This window comes from Labrus bergylta, chromosome 9 (assembly GCF_963930695.1).
Source record: "Labrus bergylta chromosome 9, fLabBer1.1, whole genome shotgun sequence".
NCBI classification, from domain to species: Eukaryota; Metazoa; Chordata; class Actinopteri; order Labriformes; family Labridae; genus Labrus; species Labrus bergylta.
The window spans coordinates 23,713,922-23,741,363 of record NC_089203.1 but is presented as its reverse complement, the minus strand read 5'-3'; the positions used below and the strand labels follow the sequence as shown (position 1 = coordinate 23,741,363).

The window sequence follows — 27,442 nt, the reverse complement described above, 5'->3', positions numbered from 1 at the left end:
TTGGCTCCCTGACCGAGCTGAAATTACCTTAAATTGGTCCGAACTGGATGGAAACACTCTAAAGTGGCTCCTCAGCCCTAGTCTAGTTCCTGGCCAAAGAAAAGCCAAGGAACAATAAAAATGTGGGTACCAAACTAACTCAGGAATTCACAGTTGCTCTTTGTCACACTTCAACAAGCTGATCCGGCCATAAAAAGAAGCTCTAAACACTTGAGTCAGCTCTCCAGACAAGTAAAAAAAAAAAAGGAAAAGAAAAACACATTCAGACTTAATGAGGATGTCAGTGTGAACCCTTCCATCAATGGCTGCACAAATAACTTCAGATTCAAAACACTTGTGAACAAAAAAACAAAAAACTCATAACCTCCTTCATTTAACCTACTGTGAAAACTAAACACACATAACAAAATGAAAAACATGTTAAGGATAGACCCATATGGGATTGTTCGTATTTCAAATCATTGTTTCCTTTTTTATAGAAAAGTTTCCAAACTTTTAGAAGTTCTTGATTAAATAACAGGTGAACATTTTAACATGCAATTGTGGAGAAATTGAAACCAACAAACAGTGTTTTAAACAACCCTTCAGTTTTTTCTCATCGACAGAGTTCATTCTGGGCTGTTATCACCAGATAAATATTGGTTAACCCATATTTGGTCTATCCCATATGAAATCCTTCATGGAGTGGATGTTGTGGTGTCCATGTCAAGGTGAAAATAAAATTAAAAACTGAACAGAACAGAACAAAAATGGTTGAACACAATAGAACCAAAGCAAGAATTAAACTGCCGTTAGGAAGTGGGTGCTGTGAGAGGGGGGAATCAGTGCAGCTTTGGTGGAAGGATATCGGCTTTGTCAAATAAGTCCCAGCTCGACTACCACACCTGGTTGGTCCAATAAATGTCCCTGTGGTACATTGGCGTGTTTGCGTACTCTCCTACCTGTTTGCTGCTGTATTTTGGAGGGTTGGCCTTGTAGCTGTAATCCGAATATTGGTCGGAGCCTGTTGAGTTGTTGTCGCCCGTTCCCACAAAGGTGTTGGTGGCGGGAAGGTCCTGAACAGCCTGGTGCTTCTTGGAGGCAGAGGGTGACTGAGGCTGTAGTTGAATGGAGGGTAGGGGGGAGTTAGAGCGGTAGTGACGGCCCAAGTCAGGGCTTCCTGGTGGGTAGTTAAGGGGAAGGTGGATTCTGGGACTGTCGTTGACAGTGTCATTGATGAGGTTGAACTTGAGGCCTTTCTGTAAGCTGGCCTCCTCGTCCTCCTCTAGTGGCTTAGCCGGTTTGGGAGCTTTCCCCTTTTTGCTCTTTTTCCCTTTACCATTTTTGGGGCCTTGCTTTGGAGCATACAGGTCCTTACTTTCCTTTTTGCCAGCCTGGTAGCCGCTCTTGGTGTCCTTCTGAAGACGATGTCTAATGACAACCACAGCAACAATGACCATAATCACACCAGCAATACCCGCAAGGCTGCCATACAGGATGTTGCTGCGCTGAGCAAGGGCATAGTTTGGGTCTCCAGCAATGTCCCTGTCCAAAGGAGTGTAGAGGCTGTGTCCGACCAGTGCCTCAATGAGGGAGACATTGGACTTGGTGTCATTGACAAAAACATGGACCAGGGCCGTGGTGTGACGGGGAGGTTTGCCTTTATCGCTGACTTTCACCACAAGGCGGTGCAGGCCGTTGTGTTTCCCAGTGAACTCCTGTGCCAGAGTTATTTCCCCACTGCTCGGTGAGATATGGAACAGCTCATATGGGTTGCCACCTGTGATGGTGTAGACCAGCTCAGCATTTAGTCCAGAGTCAATGTCCTCAGCCTCCACCACCTCCACACGAGTCTCTGTTGGTGTGATAGGTGACATGTATGTGTAAGAGGAGTTTGCTGGTTTGGTGACATAGGGGGCATTGTCGTTCTCGTCAAGGACATTGATGGTCACACCCACATATGACGACCGAGGTGGGTCACCAGAATCAACAGCCCTCAGGCGGAAGGTGTAAGTGCTTTCCTTTTCACGGTCAAAGGATATGTGGGACAGAATCGTTCCTGTGCCATTCTGGATAACAAACTTGCCATTGTCTGGTTCCACAAACAGATTCACTCGGGCATTCTCCCCCTTATCTTCATCAGTGACAGTCACTACCCCAACAGGATTGAGAGGCGCCATGTTTTCAATTACAGAGAAGCTGTAGCCACTAAGCATAAACTTGGGGTCATTGTCATTGCGGTCCAGAACATTTATCACAATTGTAGCAGTGCCAGTTTTGCTTGGGACGCCCTTGTCTGCTGCCGCCACACGAAACTCATACCGCTCCGTCTCTTCCCTATCTAGCAGGTTCTTCACACGCACTACTCCACTGTGGGTATCAATTTCAAAGAGCTTATTGGCCGAGTGCTCAATGATGTTATACGCTAACTCTGCATTTGTGCCACTGTCTGCATCTGTAGCAGTGACATCCAGGACCTTGTCGCCAGGTTGGTTGCCCTCAAAAAAGTCCACCTCAAGCAGCGCTGGGGAAAAGCTTGGTGAATTATCGTTCATATCTGTGACCTGGACTTTAAGGGAGTTCGTGCTGGACAGGGCTGGGTTCCCAGAATCCACAGCAACAATCTCAATCCTGTAATCCTTGACACGCTCATAATCCAGCAGGGTAGTTGTCTGCAGGAAGTATTTCCTCTTGCGATCATTAGCTGACTCGCTTGCAGGTCGGAGCTGAAATGGGACATCACCAGCAACCACACATGTCACCACCGCATTTTCACCCTCATCACGATCAGAAACCTGGACCAACGCCACAGCAGTGCCTATGGGCATGTCCTCAGAGATGTTGGCCACGCCATCCTGATGTGTTACCAAGCCAATTCCACGGATTTCGATGGCTGGTGCGTTGTCATTCTGGTCCCTCACAACAATGGTCACCAGGACTTTTGAGCTCTTTGAGTTTGGCCCACGATCTTTGGCAACCACAAAGAACTTGAGGAAGTTCTCCTCCTCGCGATCCACTAGACCCTTGACATAGATGATGCCGGTTGAGCGGTCAATGCGTAGAAGCCTCTGGACGGTCTCTGAGGCCTGATGGAGGCTGTAGTCTATCTCTCCGTTGGTTCCAGTGTCTGCATCATTTGCTCTGACCTGTGAGGACAAGAAAAGAAGTTTAACTTTCACAATCATAAACTGCCTGACAAGAACCCTGCATTCCCCCTGCACAATGCTTCAATTAGCCATTGTGATAGTTTAGGTCCTTAGCTGATGCACTGAGAAAAAAAGCCTAAATAAGTGAGAGATGATGGGGGGGGATGTTCTGCTGTGTGTAAAACAAAACAGACGATCAAAGCTGAGTGCAAACGCCCACACAACAACATCTGACTGCCATGTAACGGGTCATTGGTATCTAATGGATAGATGAGTGAATGTTAATGTTTCTCTCATTATAACAATAGCCCCTGTTCCTCAGGGCCCATTAGAAGACTAGAGAGGAGAGACCATTGACTACAATCCGGCTTTGTATGCCTAAACCAAAACTAAATGGAGGTAATTAGACAATTAGGAGGTACAATCCTAGTCAGCAGAATATCACTTAATAAAGTTCTTGTTCGGTCACATTGCTATCAACACATCTAATACTTTGAAATTGTATTAATTCAATGCCATGGCTACTGTTTAGGAATGTAGGTCACTGTAGAATAAAATTTAGTTGATGAACAGCTGATCTACATGTCCCAGGTAGTGCTGATAAAGCATTTTCCACAGGCTTCACCTAGGACTTACATTAATGTAATTAGGGCTTTTAAATTTTAAGGCCATTATTCCCTTTAAAGCAGAACCAAATCTGAGCCAAGCCTGCATAATAATCCTCTAAAATGTAAGTCCTAAAAGCTACAAGAAAAAGAAATCTTCTAGTGAATAGGGTAAAGATTGATAAAGCCTATTCAAACAAACAAATTCAAGCAGAGATGATGGTTGTTTTTAAGGAATAGTTTTACATTTTGGTAAGTACAGATGAGATCATTGATGCCACTCTTTAGTCTGCAGGGTGAATTATAGGCTACAGCCAATAGTTGATCAAACAAGAAGAATATTTAACATGTACAATTGGAAAAAAAAGTTGCAAATGAAAATATAATCTCACATTTTAGGACGTAAAAATGGTTTAAAAGAGGAGCACAGCCAACAGAGTCTCTAGCGCACACTGGCACATAATAAATTCAAAATATGTACTGTAAAAAAGTTTCCTATCTGCTCAGGACTGTGACAGACCAACACACTGGCACACCTCGAGGGGTGGCACCTGGAAGTCACCGATCCAAGGCGGAGAGGTTAAGGTTAAAGAAAGCATGAAAGTGAAATTGTAATTCCTCCCGCCCATTGATTTCCTTTCCTCCAGAGCGGCTTTAAGCAGCAGACATCACCAAACAGAGGTGAATTATTGACAGCTTCTGAGAATTGTGTATTGAACAGTTGGGCTGCTGGAGCAAAGTGCCGCTGTGATGAGGGTCGGAGCTGTGCTGGCTTCTCTCCAAGGCCGCTGTGTCGGGGCGAGCAGCAAATATAAACACTGCTTATCTACAAGTTAACAATTAACCAGCCAGGCAGACTGGTTTCATCAATAAAGCCGCCAGATTCTCTGCATGTTTTATTACAAAAAACTTTCTGCAGAATGTTTATTAAATGAAACCATTAATTTATTGATTTATTTTACTGCGGATTGCTCATCCATGATATTTTTTATCCAATCGTATTATTCACTTAAATACATTATAGCGGTGTTGGTCAATGGGGCAGGCTATTTTGAGTAGTTTTTAAATTGCTTGTCAGAAATGTCTCCTGTTTAAAAAAAAAGAAAGAGAAGTGTGGTATGGTGCTGATGAGGATGTAGATTTGGTACCAATAGTTGAATAATTTCATAGTTAGTTCATCCAGAAGACTGAAAGCCTTGTTTTATTCCAAGTTGTCTGCTTATTATGAAGACGGATTCTGTTTTTTTTTTCAATGTTTTTGTGACTTTTATGAAAATCTGGCGGCAAGTCATTAGGGCAAATGACCATGTCAGTACTACAAATGATTTCTATAGATTAGAAGAGATCTTAGAACAATGTGACAGGTTACTTCAATCACATAATATAACAGTCAGAGTCTCATGGGTCATTTCTTCACACTTTGTTGTTAATGTTAAGTCCCAGTCAAGTCTTTTAACTCTCTACAGCTGTTCTGCTGCTATAATGAGCTCTCATTCAGTGTTACAAACCTCGCTCAGTTCAGTTTTCTCTTCCAGATCAGCGGCTCAGATAATTTGGTTAAACTGGACTTTGGAACTGAGATTTCACAGCAACAGCATTTTTTTTTTAGCTTAGATGAAGGACAAATACTTTTACACAGGTTCAAAAGAGAAATATTGTCTTGAAAACAAAACATCTGATTTAACCAAGGCTGTGGTTCATTTCTTTAACTTAAAAATCACTTTGTGCATTTAATTTGAAGGGGAAATCAGGGCATCAGACTGCCAAGTTTCACGTTTTACATTGGAGTTCACATTGAGCAATATTTAACTGACAAAAGTCTATCAAATCAGAGCAAATATTACACATACATGACTCTTTTCTCGAGCAAAATAGGTCAGAGAGTACATTTAAATACGGATTAATTCGTCCCCTCCTGTGCTTGAGTGTTACCTTTTCAACTTAAGAGCTTTTTTGTCCATTCGTCAATATAAGTGGAATATTTTTCCAATGCAAATATTGCTCAGACTTCAGTAGCTTTCAGAAGAAATGTAGGATGCCAACAATCTGGGCAAAATTTGGTTTTTCAGCTTCCATTGCCTTATTATCTTAAGAATTCTTTGACTGATTAATAAGGAGATTGTTTAGTTTCCCTTTACGAGATTCTCTCAAATCCTTAGAAGAGTAATTGAGAAAATTGACAGTTTTTCCACTGATTAAATAATTTCTATGGAAGACATTGGAAAACACAGAATATTTCAGAGTGAAATAATTTAGAAAGTTTTAATCAGGATAACTTTTATTCTGCATGTATCTGAATTGTCTTGTCCACCAAACACTGCAGACAAACCTTTGGCCCGGGTTAGTGATAACACTGTGAGCTGCAGGACAACGCGGCACAGTGACTGCACATAATATGCTGCTCAATTATCCATACAGACAGATGGTGCGGTGGAGGTGAAGCAGGGGCGTGGGATCCCTGCGTGTAGTCACATATTAACTACTGATTCAACTTCACCTTTGAGCCTTCAAACCGGGGGCGGCCAGTATGTGATGTCGCTGGGCTGGAAGCTTTTGTTTAGCTGGGTCGAACACCCTGCCAAAAACTCACCTCACTGTATCATCCACCTCTTCCTCTCCCTGAGTGCGACGCGACCAGCCAGCCTTCCAGTGAGCCGTGCATGACTTAATCTGAGTCAGTCATGAGATTATCCACGGGGCTTATTGGTATTATTGCTCTGGATGTGGCTCATTGCGTTTCAGAGACCCGCTGAATTCATTTCACTTTACATGCGTTTGAGAAGTGATGCTTTAGCGGCAGCGGGACAGTGCTTGACTTCAGGACCCTGACCTGCTTAAATTGTCCAATGGCGGCACAGACATGTTTATCCCAGTCTTTTGACTCACTCTTTTAAGATTCATTATGCTGAGTTTTTAATATGTTCACCATTCCATGTGTATATTTTCAAAAAATCAAAGGCAGCATATTTTAGCTGGATTCCTTCCATCCGAGCAGCCATTGCCGTTTTCTTTTTTCACACTTTAAGTGAAGATAAACATCATCACATTTGGCCTTTTCTAGAGAGAATATGAAAAGGGAATTGTGCTATTTTAATCCTGGGTACTGTTTGATTTATTGGAGGTCTAAAAAAACTAACAAGTACAAAAGGTTTTGGAATCATTTCTAATGAATTGCTTCAGCCAAAAGCTACAAAATGCCATGAGCTGGCTGAGATGTAATCATCCTGATCAAAGCAATGCGTTTAAAGTTATTTCTTCAATAACTATCAGATTCAGATCACTATTGGCTGTTAAGTATCTGGCAACATTACAGAAATGATCCTTTTAGAGAGAAAAAAAAACCTCTTGTGGTGAGCGAGACACTCTTTCTAAACCACAAGTAGCCATTCAACCGTTTACTTTAAAGTCACCAGACTCCATTGACAAAAATTATACTTTTACCTCTGAGGACACAGAAGGTTGCTGGTCCAGCACCAACTTTATGTGCTATTTTGTTGAGCTATTCTGTTGCAAAAATATGATGTTGAATACAAATAAACTTTAAAAACCAAATTCAAGGATGGAAAAAGCAAACTGATCACGGTTCGTTCTGCAAGGGAAAATTGCTGCTTTTATCAATGGAGTCTGGTATGTTTAAAGGTCAGGGTCACAACTTTTTCTTTGTAGATATAGGATTTAAAACGGTCCTCCTCTGGACTACAAAAAGGGAAATATGTATGAACAATATGGTTAAATGTATGATGGACTGGCATGGATTATGGAGACCCCTACAGTCTACATCATATTCCTTCATGCTCATGAAATTCAAATGTACGGTTGATGTATGTACTGACCTGCAGCACAGAGTGTCCTAGCGGGCTGTTCTCCGGCAGTTCAGCCTCGTAGTGACTCCTCTCAAACTTTGGTGCGTTGTCATTCTGGTCAGTCACGGTGACCCGCAACAGTGCGCTGCTCGCCCTCGCCGGCGTCCCTCCGTCGACCACCCGGATGTTCAGGTCATACGAGTCCTTCTTCTCTCGGTCCAAGTTCCCCATGACGACCAACTGAGGCAGCTTCTCGTCTGAGTCCACGGCGACCTGCAGGCTGAAGAGCTGGTCTGCGTCCGACCCGGTGCTCAGCGAGTACTCTGCCACGCCATTGGAGCCAGAGTCCCTGTCAGAGGCCATGGGAATGGAGAAGAGGGCGCCGATGTGCGTGTTCTCAGGGATGGAAAGGGTGAGGATGGGGGAGGCAAATTGCGGCGTGTTGTCGTTGATGTCCATCACCTCGATGCGTCCTTCAATCAGCCGCGGCCCTGAACCGAGACCTTTTACCATATCTGTGATCGACACCTCAAACTCCAGGAAGCATTTGTCGCCTTCAAACAAGTTTCGGCAGTCCTTTAGCGTCTCGCGGTCGATGGAGACCTCTGTGGTGTAGATGTCACCGGTCTTTCCGTCCACTCTCAGGTGCGGCGAGCCCACCTCCAGCTTGTAGAGGTGGCCGGTGTCGGGCAGGCCTTGGTCTGCCGCCAGGCTCCCGATCAGTGTGTTGGGAGGCTGCTCCTCAGGAACCCGATACAGGATGTCAGTGGGCGCACCGACACAAGAAACAATGAAGGTGATCGCCAGGAACAGCAGGACCTTCCACCTCAGCACCGCCATGTCTCCGCCAACTCTGGAATAAAATAAGAGAGAACAGATTAACTGATGTCACTTAAACTGTGTACAACAAACAGGCAGGAGGCTGACTTAGACTCCACTGAGCTTCTTCTTCCTCAGATTTATGTCACAGCTTTCAGCAATAGATGGTTGAATTTGCCTCCTTGGGCCACTAAACACGTCTGGAACTGTTATTTGTGAGACCTGGGGGTGAAGAGGCTGCAGGCCCGGTATCACCGCCGGCTGCAGTTAGCAGAGAGCAGCCGAGCAGCACAGAATGATGACTTCTTCCCACTGCCAGTCCAACGCTCTGACAGAAAGACAAACCTAACGCTGCAGGCGACAGGCGACCAAAAGAATACTGACGCGAGGCAGCGAGAAGGAACGGGGCGACTGCTTGTCTCAGCAACTTTGACTTAAGACTTTATAAACCTTTTTAAGCTGATTAGAACAGAGAGAAAGATGTATTTCAACCGGAGTTAGGAGTAAAGAGGAGACTGTTTCCTATAAAACAGCAGAATTAAATGCAGGTTAGTCTGAGTTGTCCCGAAACTGAAAAAGTAATAAATTTTTAACAGAAACATAAACAACAGTTGTGTTTCATTGATTTAAACTATGTTTCATCATTAGTGCCAAATTTTCAACCAGGTTTAACAAAGATCAGATTGTCCTTGTGATTTACAATTTATCACCATAGTCCTCTTTGGTTAAAATCTATATCTGACTATGGACTGCAGGGAAATCTACATATTCAGACACCCGATGTCCAACCCTGATCATAAAAACAATATAATAAGAGACAATACATCATTTGCAAGCATCAAATTCAAGAATGAGCGTATACTGCCAAATAACGCAGTTTTATTTGTATTTTTAGATAAAGGTCAAAGCACAGAGTGACCCGTTCCTGTGATCATGCAGCCCTTCTATGTGTATTTCTAAGCTGTGTTGAAATCCATAGGCACAGAGAGCTGAGTAACAGGAGGTCAGTTGTGACCCAACAGCTTTTTTTTTTTTTTTTTTTTTGCCCCCAAGGCGACTTTGTGAGTAAATCAGGCCATGACTGACTCATCTGACTAATGCCTGTGTGGCTGTATTAGGTTATACTCGGGGGAATTCATACGACACAGAAGGACACCACAGAGTGTTAACACCTGATCCAAACTGAAACACCAAGGTGGGGATGACGAGCAGCCTGTCGCAGAGAAACAGGAGAGTTGGTATCATTGAAAAAATTCAAATTCGTAAAAAACAAAACAGCTAGAGCGTTTATTCTTTTTGCAAAAGAAAGCTCAGGCTCAAGTCTGTTTCCGCCATCATTTTGTAGATTTGCTGCTGATGTAAGGATGTAAAACATTGGTACAAGGCATGAAGGCCGGAACCTGCATGGAGGGGCATTTTGATATATTTTTAAACTTTTATTGTACTTTTAAGAGTTGTATCTCTTGGTACCAAATACACAAAACAACTACTCTTTTATTTAGATCAAATTTTAACATTTAAAATCCTCAGAGAGATGACATGACATCAAACACAGATTCAAACGTAGGCACTGGCAAACTCTGGGAAAAAAAGAGTGACTATAGCCGTGCGTTTTCAGACTATCTCTGCGAGTAGAAATTCCTTGTGTTACACTCTTTAATATGCATGAAAGAAAGACAGAAATAGCTTTGCCAAGAAAGAGAGAAGAGAGAACAAGAAATAAGTTCAAACACCTGAGGCGGGTGTAAATGTCACATCGTTGGTTTCATGGAAGTTAAAGAAATAAATTGAGATGTCCAAGCATATTCAACCGCCTAGGAAAAAAACTGGCTTCTTCAGTTTCCAAATAAAAGCTTTATTCAAATGTTAAATGTCTTCTTGTATTTCTCAACATTTACACCCTTGATTATAAAAATAAATCAGATCTTTTTTGAAAGCATTAAGGCATCTTTGTTGTCTTCCAGTGCTGTGGGCCGCTTACCAGGATCGTGAACTCAGATTTCAGCCTTTTGTAGGAGCTTTAGAATGCAAAATTGAATGAATATAAGCAATCTCTTTATTATCTGTCTTGGACACAATAACCGACTGCATTCAAGCAATGTGCTCTGTGATCAAGGCCGTTTCACTCTCAAACTCCGACTTCACCTCCTGTCTGTCTGGTTTTTATAATGTTTATATTTGAGCCAGACTCTTATACTTAGAAAGCCTTTCTTCCTCCCCTCTGTCCCTGCAACCACTTCTTGTTTTCTTCTCTTTCTTCTCTACACTTTTTTTTTATTTCTTATCTCTTGGCAGTAATTCATCGCAGACACACACTGTGTTTTGTGCTGTAGGAGTTTCTCGGCTGTGGGCCGCAGAGGTTAATCTGAAGAGCCTTTTTTTTTTCTCCTCATGTCCTTGATTTGTAGAAGAACACACACACACACACTCACACTCTTTAACACAGACCAGCATGCAGAGCAGGAAGCAGGAGGTCTAGATGCTCTCCTCTTCCATGTGCAACACTGACTGACGCACAGATTCCACTGTGTCGTGCTGACCTGCGTACGTGTGTTTATCTGTGTGTTTGTGGAAGAAAAAGTTTGTGGTTTCCGAGTTTGTGAAGTCCCTGACAGAGAGGAGACAGCAGACCTTCGAAATCCTTTTGAGTGTCAGAAAATAAATTAAAGTCTGAACTCTACAAGACGTTCCATTTTGTTCTTTCAAAACCAGAATAAAAACCTGTAATTACAGTTATTCTAACACAAAAATGACCCTAAGCATATCTCAGCACCTCCTCTTTACTGTCAGGCTGATGAGACGCTAACTGTTTTTATGCATTGTATCCCGATTGAGCGTTTTGCATTGTCAGCTGAGTCCATCGGTGAGAAAGATCCACGTGATTGGCTGTTCAGCTCAGCGAAAAACTGCACAGGAAGAGTTAGAAAAGCAAGCAAACGACTTGTTTTTGCTTTACTCAGAGGCAAAACACGAAGCGCGAACAGAACCAGAGCCATTTCTGTGTTTTTAATCAAACATACTTATGATTATAAATGGATATATTACAAAAACATCTGAGTTGTAAGCGAGATCGGTGTGAAATATGTCAACAAACACGGTTTTATCACTACAACGATGAAAATGTCTGCAGGTTTTTTTTCCTTCCCTTATTGAATGACTATATAGATAACTGCTACATGCTGCCAAAACAAGTTTTTCCCTGACTCATGCCAGTTTGACGCTGGTTGGAGCCCATGCTGTTGTTCAGGTGCAACCTAGAAGAACGCTGTGGGTTTTTGTTGCTTGTTCTCTGAACGTGTGTCTATGGTTAATAGGCACTGAACCTATAAGAACAGAGACCCCATAAAGAATCTGTTTTCCTACCTTTATTGACCATAAATCAATCCAACTCCTTTCAGATAAACTGGAATTCTAACTTTGAATGATGCCTTCATAGATGTTTTTGGTGTCCATATACTTTGGGCCATCTAGCATATGTTACTTTCAATGCCCTTCTTTACTGTGGCCATCTTTTTATGAGTCATATATCAAGCTGACTTCTTAACTGCTGCAGGTTGTAAACAGCATGCATGAGTCACTTTCTAACATGCACACTATGAAAAGTGTTTTACACAGCCTCACATGTCAGTGGAGATATCGGGATACGCAAATCAAGAAGGCTTTCAAATTCAGTGAACGGGTGATTATTTTTCATCATTTATGATTCATAAAATAACTGCTGGTGCTTGTTTCGCAACAAACACCATTATTTTCCGTTTTGTGAGATACAATGACATACAAAAACAGCTGAACAACAGACGTTTGACATTCTGCTCCCTGCTGTGACACACAGTTAATTACCCCTGTACGCATGTGAATGTGTGTGTGTGTGTGTGGGTGGGGCTGTTTGCAAGTGTGAATGTGCATGTGAATACCTCTGTGTGTGTGTGAGTGTAAAGTATGTGTTTCTTTTCTCACATTTTTCTCCAGAGCTGCCAAATATTTCAAATGGCTCCGACCTTTGACCTCTGACCGCCGCAGCGTTTCACACATCACCATGGAAACAGAACTAAAACAATACTGCTAACTGGCTGACGTCCGGTCTGTTAATGTAACACTGAACACAAAACACAGTCTGCATCGAAAAAACAGACCATCGAAAACATGATTCCTGAATGAATGATGATGTTTAGATCCCCCAATGTTGAATCATTTTAACCAATAACCGATAACGTTCCCATTGGTTATTTATGAATTTGTGTTTGTGTGTGTTTTAACATTAAATCTTGCACCACTGTGTGCCTAGACAGCTGAGTTTTCATAACACTGGCCTCGTGTTTTGCCTGCAGGTCAGTGTAAACCAGGAAATACACCATGAGGGAAGAATAACGGCTGTCACGGGGAGAAATCAACCATATGTTCTGCACATCAAATATTTGAATCCTTGTCTTATCTTGAAGAGTTTAAAACCGTAACACCTTCGGGGTTTTTATTTCCTACATATTTGTTTTTTTTATCTTACAATTCCTCTGTTTTAAAGACTTTGATCGTTCTTCTCCAGGGAAAAAACCCACTCCACCAAGAGTTCAACATATTCAATAATTTTGGAGGACTGTTGCATCTCCACTAAAAGCTCAGCTGAACTTAAACAAATTTGATTAACAATATCGTCTTGTCGAGTAAAATCCATTCAAAGCTCTTGCAAATTGTTCAATACTAAAAGCCCACCACCGGCAGCTGTAACTCGACACCAACTGCCTTCACCCAGTGCTCTCAGCTCCAAAATGACAAGTGACATGTGAATTACGAGGCCGGCAATGTTCGCTCTAACATTTGGAATTAGAGAAGGTTGGGAACAAGCCAAAAGTCACAAAAAAAATGTGTGGGGGGGGGGGGGGGGAGTAAAAGCTGGCTGCTTGTTGATTCTATCTGCTTGACCTCACAGCTGACACGGTTTTAAACATATTTGTTCTCATGTAGTGTTTGCCATTATGTGTGTGTGTGTTGTCTCCTCTGGGACGGTGCTGGGTTAGCCAGAGATCGTCCGGCTCGTCCTGTTTCCCACAGTCTTAAACTTTCTCACCAACGGGCTGTTATTTATGTGTGTGTATGTGTGTGTGTGTGTGTGTGTGTGTGTGTGTGTGTGTAGGCAGAACAAGCCAACGAGCTGCTGGGTCCAGTCTGTTTGTGTGTTTGCTGCAGTACAAAGACACACTTGGGCTGTATAAGGACAGTAACATTTCCATGTGTAAGGAGCTGGAGCCGTTACTGTGTGATGGTTTGACTCCTGGAACGGGGCGAGAGACAAAGACTGACAATAGAGGGAGAGAGAGACAGGGCGTGTGCAGACAACAGCACTCGTCTGTACATTACAAAGCAGCTGAATGGCCCTGTTACCACCCACCGTGTGTCTGTTTGAGTGTGCCACCATTGAGATTCAAAGTGGGTTTCCATGTTAATGTCCCACCTGCACCATGGTTTAACAACTGTACATTACATTACACCAGAAAGACGAGCGATAGAGCTGCAGCTGCAAGGACATTACAGCTGTATAAATGCCACATCAAGGCGTTTGGCCTTCTAGAAGGCATTGTAAATTACTTAAAGACAAACTTAAGGTTAAAAGAAAAATTATAGATATGAAGAAAACCCTTAATCTATGTTGTCAGTTGAGTCTCTGAGCCTTTGTTTATCTTTAGCAATGTCCCCATATAGGGCTGTGAACATTACCAACCAAGTGTCAAATGGTTCACAACTCTATGCAAGGGTTTTAACAGGAGCCAAATGATTGCGGAAGTATCCTACTTTCCAAGACAGACAAAAATGAGAAAAAAAAAACATTACAGCCATTCCATGTTAAAAAAAAAAAAAGACAGTTTTTTCTGGTGACATTTAGTGGGATTGGGCTGAAAGCTGAGTTGAGTCTAGATCATCATGATTATTTGACACCCTAAGATTGAATTAACTTATAATTAAACTCCTTTTTTTTTTTTTTAACCATATAGTAACTAGATAAATGTTAATGGGACTTCATTAACAAAGCAGTCGTCTTGTATTGTTTTACTTTTCAGCTAACAACCAGTCGCAGGTGAAACTCATGAAGACTGATGAAGGAGTTTGTTGTTGTGGTGCTGAACTAAGAAAACCATAACTTAACAAGTGTAAGCTTTGAATAGGACAAAACCAGTACGTCTTGTGTCGAGAGTTCCATAACTTTTTTTTTGACGTAGACGTTATTAATTATACCCATGTAACATTTGGGGTCTGTAAAACGTCAAGCAAAGCGAATGTCAACACAAGAACAGCAGTAACAAGTTTGAATCTAATACTAGCTGTGTTCAAAATCACCGTATTAAATACTCTCAACACGTAATTCTGCTCAGGACACTCAAATCAAAAAGGTGTGTTGTAATACCCTGCACAAGGGGTCGGACTATGTGGAAAAAAAACAATCCTGGCACGAGTATTGTGACAATTAAATTAAAATACCATTCACAGCCAAATCATTTTGAGTGCAGCATCTGTTCTTGGGTTATGTTGTAAATGAAATGTTGCCACATGTTGTATTTGTGTATTGTGTTAGTTTGCATCTCACAGCCCTCTACAGTCAGAGTTGATATCAAACCAAAGAGCAAACTCTACAAAGTTTTTCATTAAATATTTCATTTTGACATTTTCTGAACAGAAATAAGCACAATACTGGAGTAACTGACCTGCAGACTTGACAACGTATCCAGTCTAGCGTTCAATATCCTATGAAATAATCCCTGTTGAACTCTGTGCTCCCTGGTAAACTGTTGGTCTGCGATGCGTGCTGCATGAGGGCTTCAGTACCCTTATCTCCATGACAAACAGCCCACCACTTACCGGACATTAGACACACCCCCTAACTTTCCCTTTACCAATGAAATACATGACAATACGTGATGCAGAGATGCCACTTCAATGGAACTTAGAAACATCCAAATTGTGTCTGAAGCACACTTTGTTAAAAGCAGCAAAAGTTGGCATCAAATGGATTTCAGCTTGTTAACTTTTTCTTGAGATTAGCACCGGATTTCCATCAAATTTTTTGCCAACTTTAGACGTTCTTTTGAAAGAAGAAAACTTTGCCGTTTCATTATGTGACTTAAAAACAGAATTTTTCACTGTTCCTTCTGCTGTTTTTAGATTTTCCATTGTCATATCAAAGTGTTATTGATCTGCAGAAACTGTGCGCCAATAAACTAGAGCATCTGATCACGCTGCAGGCACTCATTAATAATTATTTCTACACTTCAAATACACCAAACTTCATTGCAGCGTCCTATTGGACTTCAAAAGGACCCAAATGTGTCCAAAAAAGTTGGCATAATGTGTCTCGTTAATTCATTCTTTGAACATTTAGTTCCAGATTCCCATATCAATTTTGCCAACTGTTTTCATTCAGTGTTGATTTTATTTGGGCCCCGCCATTTAAAAAGTAGTAAACTGAAGCATGAACTCATGAAGCCACATCAATTCCATATGATCACTCCAGTCTGCTGATGTTTATTTCCACTAATTAGTGGCTCTCTCATTTCTTATTGGGATGTATTTTGTATGAAACTTGTTTGTGTGACAGAAACCAAAATGTTGTCTGGGACACATGAGACGATGAATAATCCCTGGCTTCAGTCGAAATAGCAGTGATGTGTTCTGTAATTAAACTGCAATATTATCAGACCAATTAAAAACCATCGCTGTGGCAGCCAGCCAAACTGGAAACCAGTTTTCAAAGTTTCTGTCTGGCCTCAGAGGGGTGTATCTGCATGTGTGTGTGTGTTTGTGTGTGTGTGTGTGTGTACTACAGGTGTGTCTCCTATATAAACTGCAGTAACCTGAATGTCTAGCACTTCCTGTTCACACATACCTGAGCTGACCTGAATTAAATATGCACACAAACTCTCCCACAGACACAGCAAATCAAAAGACGCTTTGATGTTTTCAGATCTCAGGAAGCTCATAGTCGAGGTGAGCTCGCTGGACAGTCCAGTGTACGTGTTTCTGTGTGTGTGTGTGCGTGTGTGTGTGTGTGTGTGTGTGTGGTCCCCCCACCCTGTAGCACAAAGGGGATTACTCTAATGACTCCATTCACCACTATTGTTTGATCCAGATTAGCACATGCACAAACACACGCACACACACATCCTCCCTATTCATATGCAGCAGCCAACTGTTGCCTGAGCCTTTCTGCCTCCTGACACCACCTGTGAGAGTATGAGAGTGTGTACTTGTACTTCTATCTATATGAGGACCCATTGTTTTAACATGCAACATGAGGACCATTTTTTTTGGTCCAGGCCGCACGCATTCATATTTATGCTTGAGGGGTACAATCTGGTTTCATTGCAGCTGTTAAGAGAAAGATGCCGGATAAGTCAAGTCGCCAACATTTTAATACCACAATCTATTTTCCATTTTAATCAATGTGATGCTGCTCAGGTTAGCAGGTGTCTTTGTGCTGCTGTCTTGTGCCGCTCACATCGCCAGCCACTGCTCCCACTCAGTGGCTGCGTGCTTCTGTTTGAAATGCTCGAATAAATTAGATGCGCTAGTGCTGTTTTTTATTTGCCACACACTTAAGACAAACTTGACAGCAGACAGAGGTTTGCATGAGGTGGGATGCTGCAAAACTGAACCACTTCCAGACAGCTAAAGAGGCTATTTTGGGAGAGAAGGCTTTCTTTTATTAGTGCAGGGGCATGCCTCCATGTTGACATGTTACCAATATCTATAAACTACTGGGAAGCAGTGGGGTTTCCGTGCTGTTAACTAGTCTTAAGGTAGGCACACACCAGGCTGACTGTAGTTTGTCTGGACGCGTAAGGGCTGTCAAAGAGAGTCGGTGCGGTGTGATCAGCAGCGTTGGTACAGCTAGCGGCTTGTCCAAGGCTTTTAGCCCGAATTGTCATGAAGATTCCGCCGTGTCCAGTCGGAGTGAAAAATCACTCTGATCCAGCCAGTGCCTTGGCAGACGAGAAGAGAATCGAAAAACATGACGCAGCAGTCAGTTTTTGTTGCAGCTTGTTCTTTGTTGTCAGTTTGGTGTGTAAAAGCCTTTCGGTTAATATGGACTGATATGTGCATAGTACCACCAAGGGTCCTCACAAAGACACAAGTATACAAGTACAATTGTTAAAGACACGTTGTGGTATTGTCAAATGCACTCTAAAGCTGCATGTCTAATGAGCACACCAGAAGAGGCAGAGAAAACCTCAAAGATTTCATGTTTTTTTTTGCTCATGCAAAAAGTGGAAAGACATCAGTTGTATAAGAAAGCAGACTCCATCCTGTCTGTACCTCCTTCCTGAACCTGGAGCTACAAATACCCACAAGCCAAATCCAACAGATATGAATACTCCTCCATACCCTTCACTGTTTCACTGCTGCACTCCAATAGGGTTGAGTCAACCTACATTTCTTAATATAATCCCTTATTAGCTGCACACATATTATGCGATTAGATCACTGGTGATAACTTGGTATTGTGTGTGACATCTACCAATTTTTTGTTTGTTTACAGTCATATCAGCTTCATTAAACATGTTTTGACAGCGGTGCCAATACATCCAAAGTTTCCAAAGAATTACCAGTGACAAGAGTTTGTTTTATATACATAACTCCCAAAACAAAACGTATTCAAACGTTAAAAAAACTACTACTACAGACAAAGAAAAAAAAATACTGGTAGATGGTAGGTTGTTATATTAATCTAAAGAGGTTGAATTTAACTAATATATAAATATTGTATCCAAGTCGTATCCAACTGCTTCCTTACTGTGTAACATGTTGACGTTTGGTCGCTTGTCCTCACAAAAAAAGCAAATTATCAAAGGTAAATAGTAATGAAGTGTGTTCCAGTGACTCAAATATGCAAATCAGAAAACCCACCATTACATCACAGAATAAACAGTAATAATCATTTCACCTTATCACTCAACATACATGAGGTATAATAAACACCTGGAACACACCTCGAGCTCTGCACAGGCTGCAGGACGTTGTGTCACAGTTGATGAATGCATCCACACCTTGAACAAATAGTCTGTGTGTGACGGAAAAGGCTATCAGGTGACCGAGACTGGAAAAAAAAAAACCTGAAAAGAACGCGACTCTGCTGTGGGAACACATCATGCGACAGGACTGCCATTTTGCTGTCAGACAGGAAACTGTGGCTGACTCACTGGTTTTTAATGGTTTCATGACTGGTTTCGGTACACTGTCTGCTTCCTGTTGTTGTGCTGAAAGATGTGCTCAGAGGCACTGCGGCAGGATGTGCTGTCTAACCTCTGATCCACACACACACACACACACACACACACACACACACACACACACACACACACACACTGATCCTCTGCAGCAGCAGAAGGGGCTTATGGGAGTGGATGGCAGATGAACAGCAGGCTGGGATGTAGTAAAGATCAGGCATCATCACAACACAGTTTTAAATCCTGAACAACATATTTATTCTACACGTCACACTACAACAGGAGCAGACAAAATGAAAACAAAACGCGTCTGCAACACCAATGCTTACGCCTTATTCTCCGCGAATACTGCAAAACATGCGCTCTGATGATGACCAGTAAGTGTGCGCCCAAAACAAACAAAAAAAAAAAACGGTGCTTAACCCAACTGGATTTTAAGGATGGTGTATTTGAAAGTTTGAGATTCTAATTTGTTTTGGACGTATTCATTCAAAGTATTTTTTGATGAGGATGACTTCTTGAAGAGTCGTCAATACTGACACCAACAGTAAACCTAACTGGGAATTAATACGTATTTTCAATGCAGTATGTATGGATTATTCCAACACCTCATGAGCTTATTCCGGATGATAGAAGAAATATGCACCAGTATGTACATCATGTTGTGGAATGTTATTTTAGCAGCCATTGCCTGACTGAATCCGCTGACCAAAAATGTAACCTTACCAACTTAGGTAACATTTGAAACATGCTGTATATGACGTCAATGGCATATGGTCTACTGACAACAACTGCTGAGTCAGGAGAACACCAGGGTGTAATGACAGGGGGTGATGTTGTTGTTTTTTTTAATAATTACTCTCTTTATAACACACTTTTTTTTTTTTTTTTTTTTTTTAAATTGCATACACTTCAAGAGATTAGTCGTAAAAAAGTGCTGCGTAAAACTAAATCTGGAAACAAAATATAACGACTTCACAGGATCACGTTTGGCGTGCGTAAACCTGCATTCCGATCGTTAAATCAACGTTTTATAGTTAAATGAGCAGGCTGCAATAGATCTCATCGAGTTTTATATGAGCTCAATAAAATCTTATCCCAACTGTCCTTTTATGTGAGCTGTAATCAAAACAAACACCTGATCAAAACAAACTTGGCATTTATGTTAAGCAATCTCGCACACAAACACCAAAATCAATATTTATCCGTAATGAGCTGAAGTTAGTCAAATATTTTGCAGCTTGATATCATAAGGTCATGGCCATGATGCTCATACTGCAGGGATACGTTCAATTACCTTCACTGTCAGTTTACAGTAAAAGGTGGACCAAAAGTTCATTCTCAATTAAATACTGTTAATAAATACAAGAAAGCTCAGCCACTGTGTACAGTACAGCCTCAGCTTTGGTCTTTGATTAGTCCATTATTAGTTATATTGAGGCTACGAGTTTCTTTTTCTGCTGCTTGTACATCATGTACTGTAAAAAGACATCAGTGAAACTTTGTTGTGAACTCGCACCAGTCAACCGCCAAATCCTTTTTGAAATTGTCAGTGTTTACGACAATGGGCAATGTGCTGAAATTATACGGCTCTGTGTCACTTCAGAGTAACGCAGCACAGATTAGCATCTACATTACAGCAGGTGAAGATGTGTTTAAACTGATGTCTCACTGTCTTAAGTCCAAGACGATTAAAAGAAGCAGGCTTTGGAGCGGCTGTAAATACTGCATGTCGTGACAGCGTCATAATCCTCGTCGAGTATAGCTCAGCTCAAGCTGTGGCCTTTCCATGAAAAATATATTATGTTTCAAACAAGTTCTTCACAATAAAAGTTCCAGCTTTAAATATCAATGACAGACTTTTATTGTGAATCAGCTAATGCTGTATTTTCAGCCGTAGCAAATTTACACCCCTCGAGAGGTCTGAGAGGTGAACACAGTAACTTATAACAATATCTTTCTAAATGAAGCTCACTTTCTAGCAGAAACATTTATTATTGGGATGACTCTCCTCTTATACACTCATGCACTTTTAATGCCTTGATGATCATATTGTATGTAATTACATCATGCTGCCATTTAAAATAAATTGTCCAGTAAAAAAAACAAAAAACAGAAAGAGTGACTGGTAGATTTCTGAATCTACCAATCATTGGGCAGGAAGGCGAAAGAGTTAATGTTTAACCCCGATGCGAAATGACACCTGGTGCTCAGAGTGTGAGCACCCAGCGAGATTCAAATCTTCTAACAGCCTGTAGGCCTCATTTTAATCGACTGGGAGAAAAAAAAAAATCAATACAGCAATATAATGGCTGCTCAATAAAAGTGCTCTTAGTCTAGTTTACGGCAGGAGACGTACATCTGTCATCTGTCAGACTTTGGAGTGTCTCTACCTACAACAGACGACAGATTGACATGAAGCTGTGCAGTGTTTGTGACTCCCTCTGGATGCTTTCTAATGGTTAATATGACCTCTGTTAACCCCCAGTTTCTTTATTTTTTTTTTAATCAAAACTAGCAAAATGACGACAGTCGCCTGAGGTAATGATTTCAGATAATTGCTGTCACTGAAGCTTCCTTTGATCGGATTGTTCAGATACAAGCCTTTTACACATGCTCCACAATGAATTTCATACCGCTTTGTGCTCTAGTGTGCATTGAAGTTTGTAAAACACAAACATAGAGGACAATAACATTTGCCAAATCTCTTTTTAAAAAGAAAACATTTTCTGCTTAAACCTGTTTGAATCATTCGAAAGCAAAGATATGGGACGTTTTACGGCTTATTAAAATATTTCTACAATCTTGTCCTGTGATCTATAGGAATATCTTTGCATGTTTGGACATGAGAGAACGCTGTGTAAACATGTGTTTAGTTCACCTGTTTGCAAAGGATTTGTATGGAGTTTCTGGGTTTTAGATGTGGTGAATCGTCCACAAAGGCCTGAGCAGCGGGTGTCTTTATTGCCAAGGATGTGACTAACCGCTCATTTGTCATACAGCCTAAACCAACAGGAGAAACAAAGGTCTACAAATTCTTTCAAACACGATCAAAGTCGACTAACCTGCTTTTTTAAAAACAATGCAATGATTGTTCCCTACGGTGAGCTCATGTCAAGGATCGGTTCCTCATTTCTGTCCGCTTCATTGTTGTCACACCTGACACCTAAAAACCCTGCCGTGAAAACTCTTTAATCGGAAGCGTGGATGCATCTTTTTTTTCTGCAACGCGGGGGTGTGAATGTGTGTGGGGTTTTCCATTTCACACAGCAAACCCATTTCCACTCTCCCAGCTCCCCATTTTAATGATAGGCATTAACAACGCGGCTCGCTCAGATCTCCAATTTTTTACGCGAGAATGTGCAGAACGGACTCCGTTCGACCTCCCTCATCCTCCTTTCCCTTCATGTGTCTTTTTTTTCTTTTTCTTCATTTCATCCGCTGACTAATCCTCCACCCTCCTCACCCTCCCGCAGAGCTGTGGATGACCAGGCTGTTGTCGTTTTATCCGAGGGGGGGGGGGAATTGGCAGATGCACCTCCTAAATTAGAAGAGGCAGAGAGGGATCCCAGAGCTTCCGTATCAAACCTCAGACCTCGCCACCAGACCAGCGGCGGCAGAATCTCGGGTGACACCGGGGCTCGCCGTCCAAGCTGGCCGCAAACCTCAGAGAGAGTAACTCCAACTAATCTCATCCAATTATACTGCGAAACGAACCACAGTTTATACTTAAATAGTGCCAGAAATTAGATATAATACTCAGGGGGGAGAACCCTGTTTGACAAAAAAACCACAGAAGAGTTTTTTTGAGCTTGCAGAACATTTTTTTATGACATTAAAATGATGTTAAAGCCGCGAGCAACAACCCTACATATTTATCAGATAGTTTTGGAAGCGAGGAAACCAAACCGCCTCCTTGAAATGCAGATTTGCATTTCTACCACAAAACACCACCAACGCAGAAGGTGGATGGCGCTCCTTTTAGTCCAGGAGCTACACCGACCCTGTTCAGCTGTTCCGCTGAATGTAAATGTGGTTGTTTCGGTGTCTCCGCGTCACTTGGGGTTTTCACAAGAGGTGACAGGTGGAATTAGGGAACGGGGCCAAAGGTTAAGTGAAGGAGCAGGAACTACTCTGTTACCCATGAGTGCTTGGGAAACATCACTAAAACGTTCATGAAGAAGGGGAAGCGGCTCAAAGCGGCGGTGGTGGCGGCGGCAGCAGCGACGTTTACTACTACAGCTCACTCTCTGTCAGGGAACGGAAGATGCAGTTCGCATGTAAATACCCGACTCCTCCACCCTCCCTCCCTCATCTCTCTCTCTCTCTCTCTCCCTATCATGTAGAGCAGCTTGAACGCCCATCCTCTCTCACTCTACCACAGCAGAGAGAGGAAGGAGGAGGATTGGAGAAGCCGGAGACTGGAGAGACCGGACTGACTGGATTCTTCAGTGGTGACACCATTGGTAGATACTCATCATCACCTGCAGCTCCAAGTCCACATTTTTACAGTTTACCCCGAAACTCCACCACCTTTAGCTGGATTCTTGTTAACAGAAAACAACAACAAAAAAAACAGTATGCTCCCTGCAGGGTGCGGGGCAGAAAAGGGTGTTTAATTTGGTGCTACAGGTGCCTCGGAGGCCTCAGGTGCAGCGTGAGGGTTTACAGGGTAACAGATATGGAGAGATATGTATGCTCCCTCGCCTGTGTGACTGGTTTATGAGCAGCCGTGGATGAATGGACTGCTGTATTGTTGCTTTAAGCAGCCCCAGGAGTCCCTGAAGGCAGATTAGCTCTAATATTACAGTGGGAAGACAAACCTCTGATTGTAATGACGAGCTTTTTTTTTTTTTTACTGCCATTTTATATTCTACTCTGTAGACCGAGAGTCCCTGCAGAACTCTTTGATGGAAGAATAATGAAACCCCGCTGTGATGGTGCACTGTGGGGAACTGTGCGCACTCACTCCATACTGTACTTTCTTCCTGAAATGCATTATACTGTAGTGATTTTTCAGTTTCAGAGAGGATAGGAAAGCCGGAGTGACCCACAGGATGCTGCATTTTTATTACTGACAGACATGGAGGTAATGTTGAGGACGGAGGGGGTCGATACGGATCAATACCACTGTAGTGTAATACAGGTAAAATACCCATCAGAGGAGATCAGTCTCTGAATATGAGTATTCAATCGCTTTAAATGGGTTTATTTTGCCAACAAGTGTTTTAAAGACATATGTTCGATCTGCGAATTAATCTACATCGAGAATTATTTAAGGCACAAGTGCTTCTCCAGGCGAAAATGAGAATAAAGTGATAGCCTACTCTTCTTATTAGCGTGCGTAAAAAGTCTCCTCCTATGGCTGCACACTTTCAGGAGGATATGAATGAAAATATGTCACAGTGAGACTGTTATGTAAAAGATCTAGGAATGGATTTATGGTCTGAGAAGAGAAGTTCCTACCTGGACCGGGTGTGAGCTGCGCGGTTCCCCAGCTCAGAGCGCTCCAGCCCGGCTATAGGCTCCGCTCCTCCTCGGTACCCAGGCGGAGCCGCACCAAACCTCCGGGAAAAAAAAAAAAAAACCCGAAATTAACAATCCACGCCGTTGAGGGGGGGGGGGGGGGTGAGACCTCAGATTAAACACAAAAAAATCCAGTCGGACAGACAGGGGTTATTATTCCTCCAAATCCTCTCTCAATGTCTGTCCAGTTTTTACTGTCGTGACCAGCGCTGCGCGTCAACCCGGAGGTCCTTTCCTCTCTCCGGGGGGAACGGTTACTGGAGCCCAGCTAGGGGGACGACCCGTCCGGACTGGGGTCACTCACTTCAACTCCGTGAATGGGGTTAGGTGAGAGCTAGAAAGAGCATCCTCCGTTGATTGGCACGTTTGTGGTGTTTTCTTTTGGGTTTTTTTTTTTTAGGGGTGGAGATGGTAGTGGTGATGTACAGGGGTAGGGATGAAAAACGCTTTAAAAAAAATTCAACCCAAGCAATAAACACTGTGTCCGGTAGGTCCGGGAGTTATCAATAGCGGTCGTCCCGGTTAGTTTCCACCCCGACGCGCAGTCACCGTTGTGCCGCCTCAAACTCTGTCCGCCTCCCGGTCCAGCACGGAGCAGGTCGCGCGGCTGCACTGTGTGTGATGAGAAAGTGGAGTGATTCCAAACGACTGCGCTCGCGCTTCCTTCTCTCTCTCTCGCTCTCTCTCTCTCTCTCTCTCTCTCTCTCGGTCTCTACCAAGCTGTCTCCCCCTTCCTCCCCTCTCCCTCCACTATACACTCTCCCCATGCACTACACCGGGGGGGGGGGGGGGGAGGGAGGCGGAGCGAGCATCCACCCCCAACAACACACTCTTCATGGGTTTCCCAACATTTTAACATTTTCTGCATTATTTATTTATTTTTTTAACAAAGAAAATTCGACTCTTTATAACGGACTTTTTAAAACGTCCACATTTGGTCCCTTTTCCTTTGAAACCGCTGCAAAGTTTGCTGCGATTCACAGGTGTAGTCTCCGTCACGTAGACAATTCAATAAACTGAGTGTAAGTGCGTTTAAAGGCTTGACAAACACTTTGATGTGAACCGCCAAATTTCAACTGTATGGTTCGTTTTCCTCCCTTTCCTGCCATGTACCATTAACTAATGTTTCGATGCCTTTAGCCTACCTCTTTCTTTTTTTTTCTTCTGTCTATCTCTCCCCTTCCTTCATGTTTCTACCTCTCTCACAGCTCCGTCCTGACACAGAGAGGCGGGAAGCAGCCGTCTCTCGCGCTCCGAGCGCCACCTACAGGCGAGAAGCGGCAGAGTCAGAGAGCTGGAGCTCAGTAAGAGACATAGAGAGGAGGCTTTCCCCGCCACTGAGGAGCAGAAGACAGCAGGCGAAACAGAACAAAATGGAGTCTATACTGTAAAATAAACTGATAAATGTACTCGACATAATGGCTGCAGAACAACAGCGCCTATGTGAGCACAAGGCAGCATGTGGTGGAGGGAGGCTGTTATCCAAAGCAGCTTACTGTACTGTGATATTACACAAAACACATATGGATTATGTTTTTGCATATGGCTGCCTCAGTTTCAGAGCATCCGCTTAGCGAACTAATCCAAATGCATCAATCAAAAAGTATTAAAAAAGCAGTCTTTAAAGTTAATTTATCCATATTTGGGGACAGCCATTACTGTAACACTGCAAAATCCCTCTCTGTTCATGAGTACGTTTAAAAAAAAAAGAGTTTTCTAGAAAACATTAGGCTACTACATAGGCCTAAATAAAGCCCTTGTATCACATCAAAGGATACCACTTGGAACAATATTTGACTTGAAATACACTAATTTAAGGAAAAAGCCGATTGATTAAAAAACAAAATGGCACATAGGATTGAGGTTTAAAGCTGTCAAAATTAGTATTTATCTACACAGTCTGGTTGAAGAAGGAGAAGTAATAGGCTAACAAAAGTCACAATTTCCTTTACTGTATAGGCCACTCAAGTAAGTGTAGTTATCTCCACAACTGTGTAAGGCCTATGTTTTTAAGTAACCTACAAAATGATTTAAACATTTACTACAAAAATGCATAAATTATGTAATAAAATAAGATTACCTGTTTGTTAAGTGAAGCAAAGCTACGGGTTAGCCGTCTCTGGACTAAAGTTAGGCTACATTTGGAGTTGTCTGAATGACCCAACAGCAGCCTATATGCTATCAAGTTATTGCTTATACTGTCTGACTATCTGAGCTGTGCGGTCGTGGACTGGTGGTAAGCACTCGGCGGAAAACACTCACGTTAAAAAATCAAAACAAATTCAGAAACGCTGCAAATTGTTACGCAAATGCAAAGGTATAGAAAACAAATACAACTGAAACACATTGCAAATGAAACAAACATACTGCAAAGGGCTACATAAACAATACAAGTCAAAAAGACACAGAAGCGTTAAACGCTGCAAATCCAGTCTTACTGGGCACCCTGCAGATCTGGAGCTCTTCAGTTGGAGAGATTTGATTTGCAGTAGCATATATCTATTTGCAGTTGTTTTCTAAATATGTCTTTTGGACTTGTAGCCTATCATTTGTGTACCCAATTTGCAGTGCATTTTATGTTAATGCAGTTGTTATATTAGAAACAATTTTCATCCCTTGAGTTTGTTTAGAACATTTGCATTTGCTTTTCAGCGTTTCTGAATTTTCAGTCATTTCAGCCTTTGCCGAACGTTTGCACCTGTCAGCCACCGTCAAGATGATCTAAACTAGAATACAAATTGTATGTAGGCTTGGCAAGTACAGATATGATACATTTCTCTGGCTTCCAAACTTCCTACATTTTAGAAACATTAATGTTGGGTGGTGGATTTGTTTTAATTTTCCTCGACATTTCTCCGCAGTATTTACTGCTGCTCCTTTTACTGCCATACTAATCAAGGTCTCTGCAAATAACAGTTTGTACTTCTTGCTAATTACAGAGAGAGCAAGATCACAGGAATGGGAGGGTTGATGAGCATAGCTGTGGCACATGCGCCTGGATTCACACGCCCTTTTATTCACCACCACATTCCTCATCAAAAACGTGACAGCAGCAGATGCAGTGGCTCACTCAGCTGCTAAGGATAGAAATGGATGAATAGTATGAGATCATGAGATTCTGAATAATGGTCAACAGTGATTTTGTTTCCACTAGTGTGCCCCTTAAGGGGGGTTCAAATACAGGCCTTTGTTCAGTGTAAAATAACGAATGAGATCCTGAATTCAATGAATTCTTTGGGTTGTTTCCTCATGAATATACATGTCACCTAAATGAACACCATCTGTGCCATTGAAAAAAAAAGCACAGAAATAACCTGCAAATGTGATTTTATTTAAAGTAAATGATCACACAT

General features: G+C 42.2%; 1 protein-coding gene across 3 annotated transcripts in view; it reads right to left on the bottom strand.

Moving 5' to 3' along the window:
• Window positions 1–24,792, bottom strand: part of LOC109998383 (protocadherin-1) — a 201,237-nt gene extending 176,445 nt beyond the window's left edge. For 2 of the 3 annotated variants that reach the window (XM_065958570.1, XM_065958571.1), the window contains exons 1-3: window positions 24,030–24,790; window positions 7,564–8,386; window positions 942–3,125 (exon numbers count right to left, since the gene is read on the bottom strand). In XM_065958570.1, the coding sequence (XP_065814642.1) occupies window positions 942–3,125; window positions 7,564–8,373 (2,994 nt within the window). In that variant the 5' untranslated portion in view covers window positions 8,374–8,386; window positions 24,030–24,790. Of the gene's footprint in view, window positions 1–941; window positions 3,126–7,563; window positions 8,387–24,029 lie in introns of all 3 variants that reach the window. The other variant, XM_065958569.1, reaches the window with a different exon arrangement.
• Window positions 24,793–27,442: the final 2,650 nt, after the last annotated feature.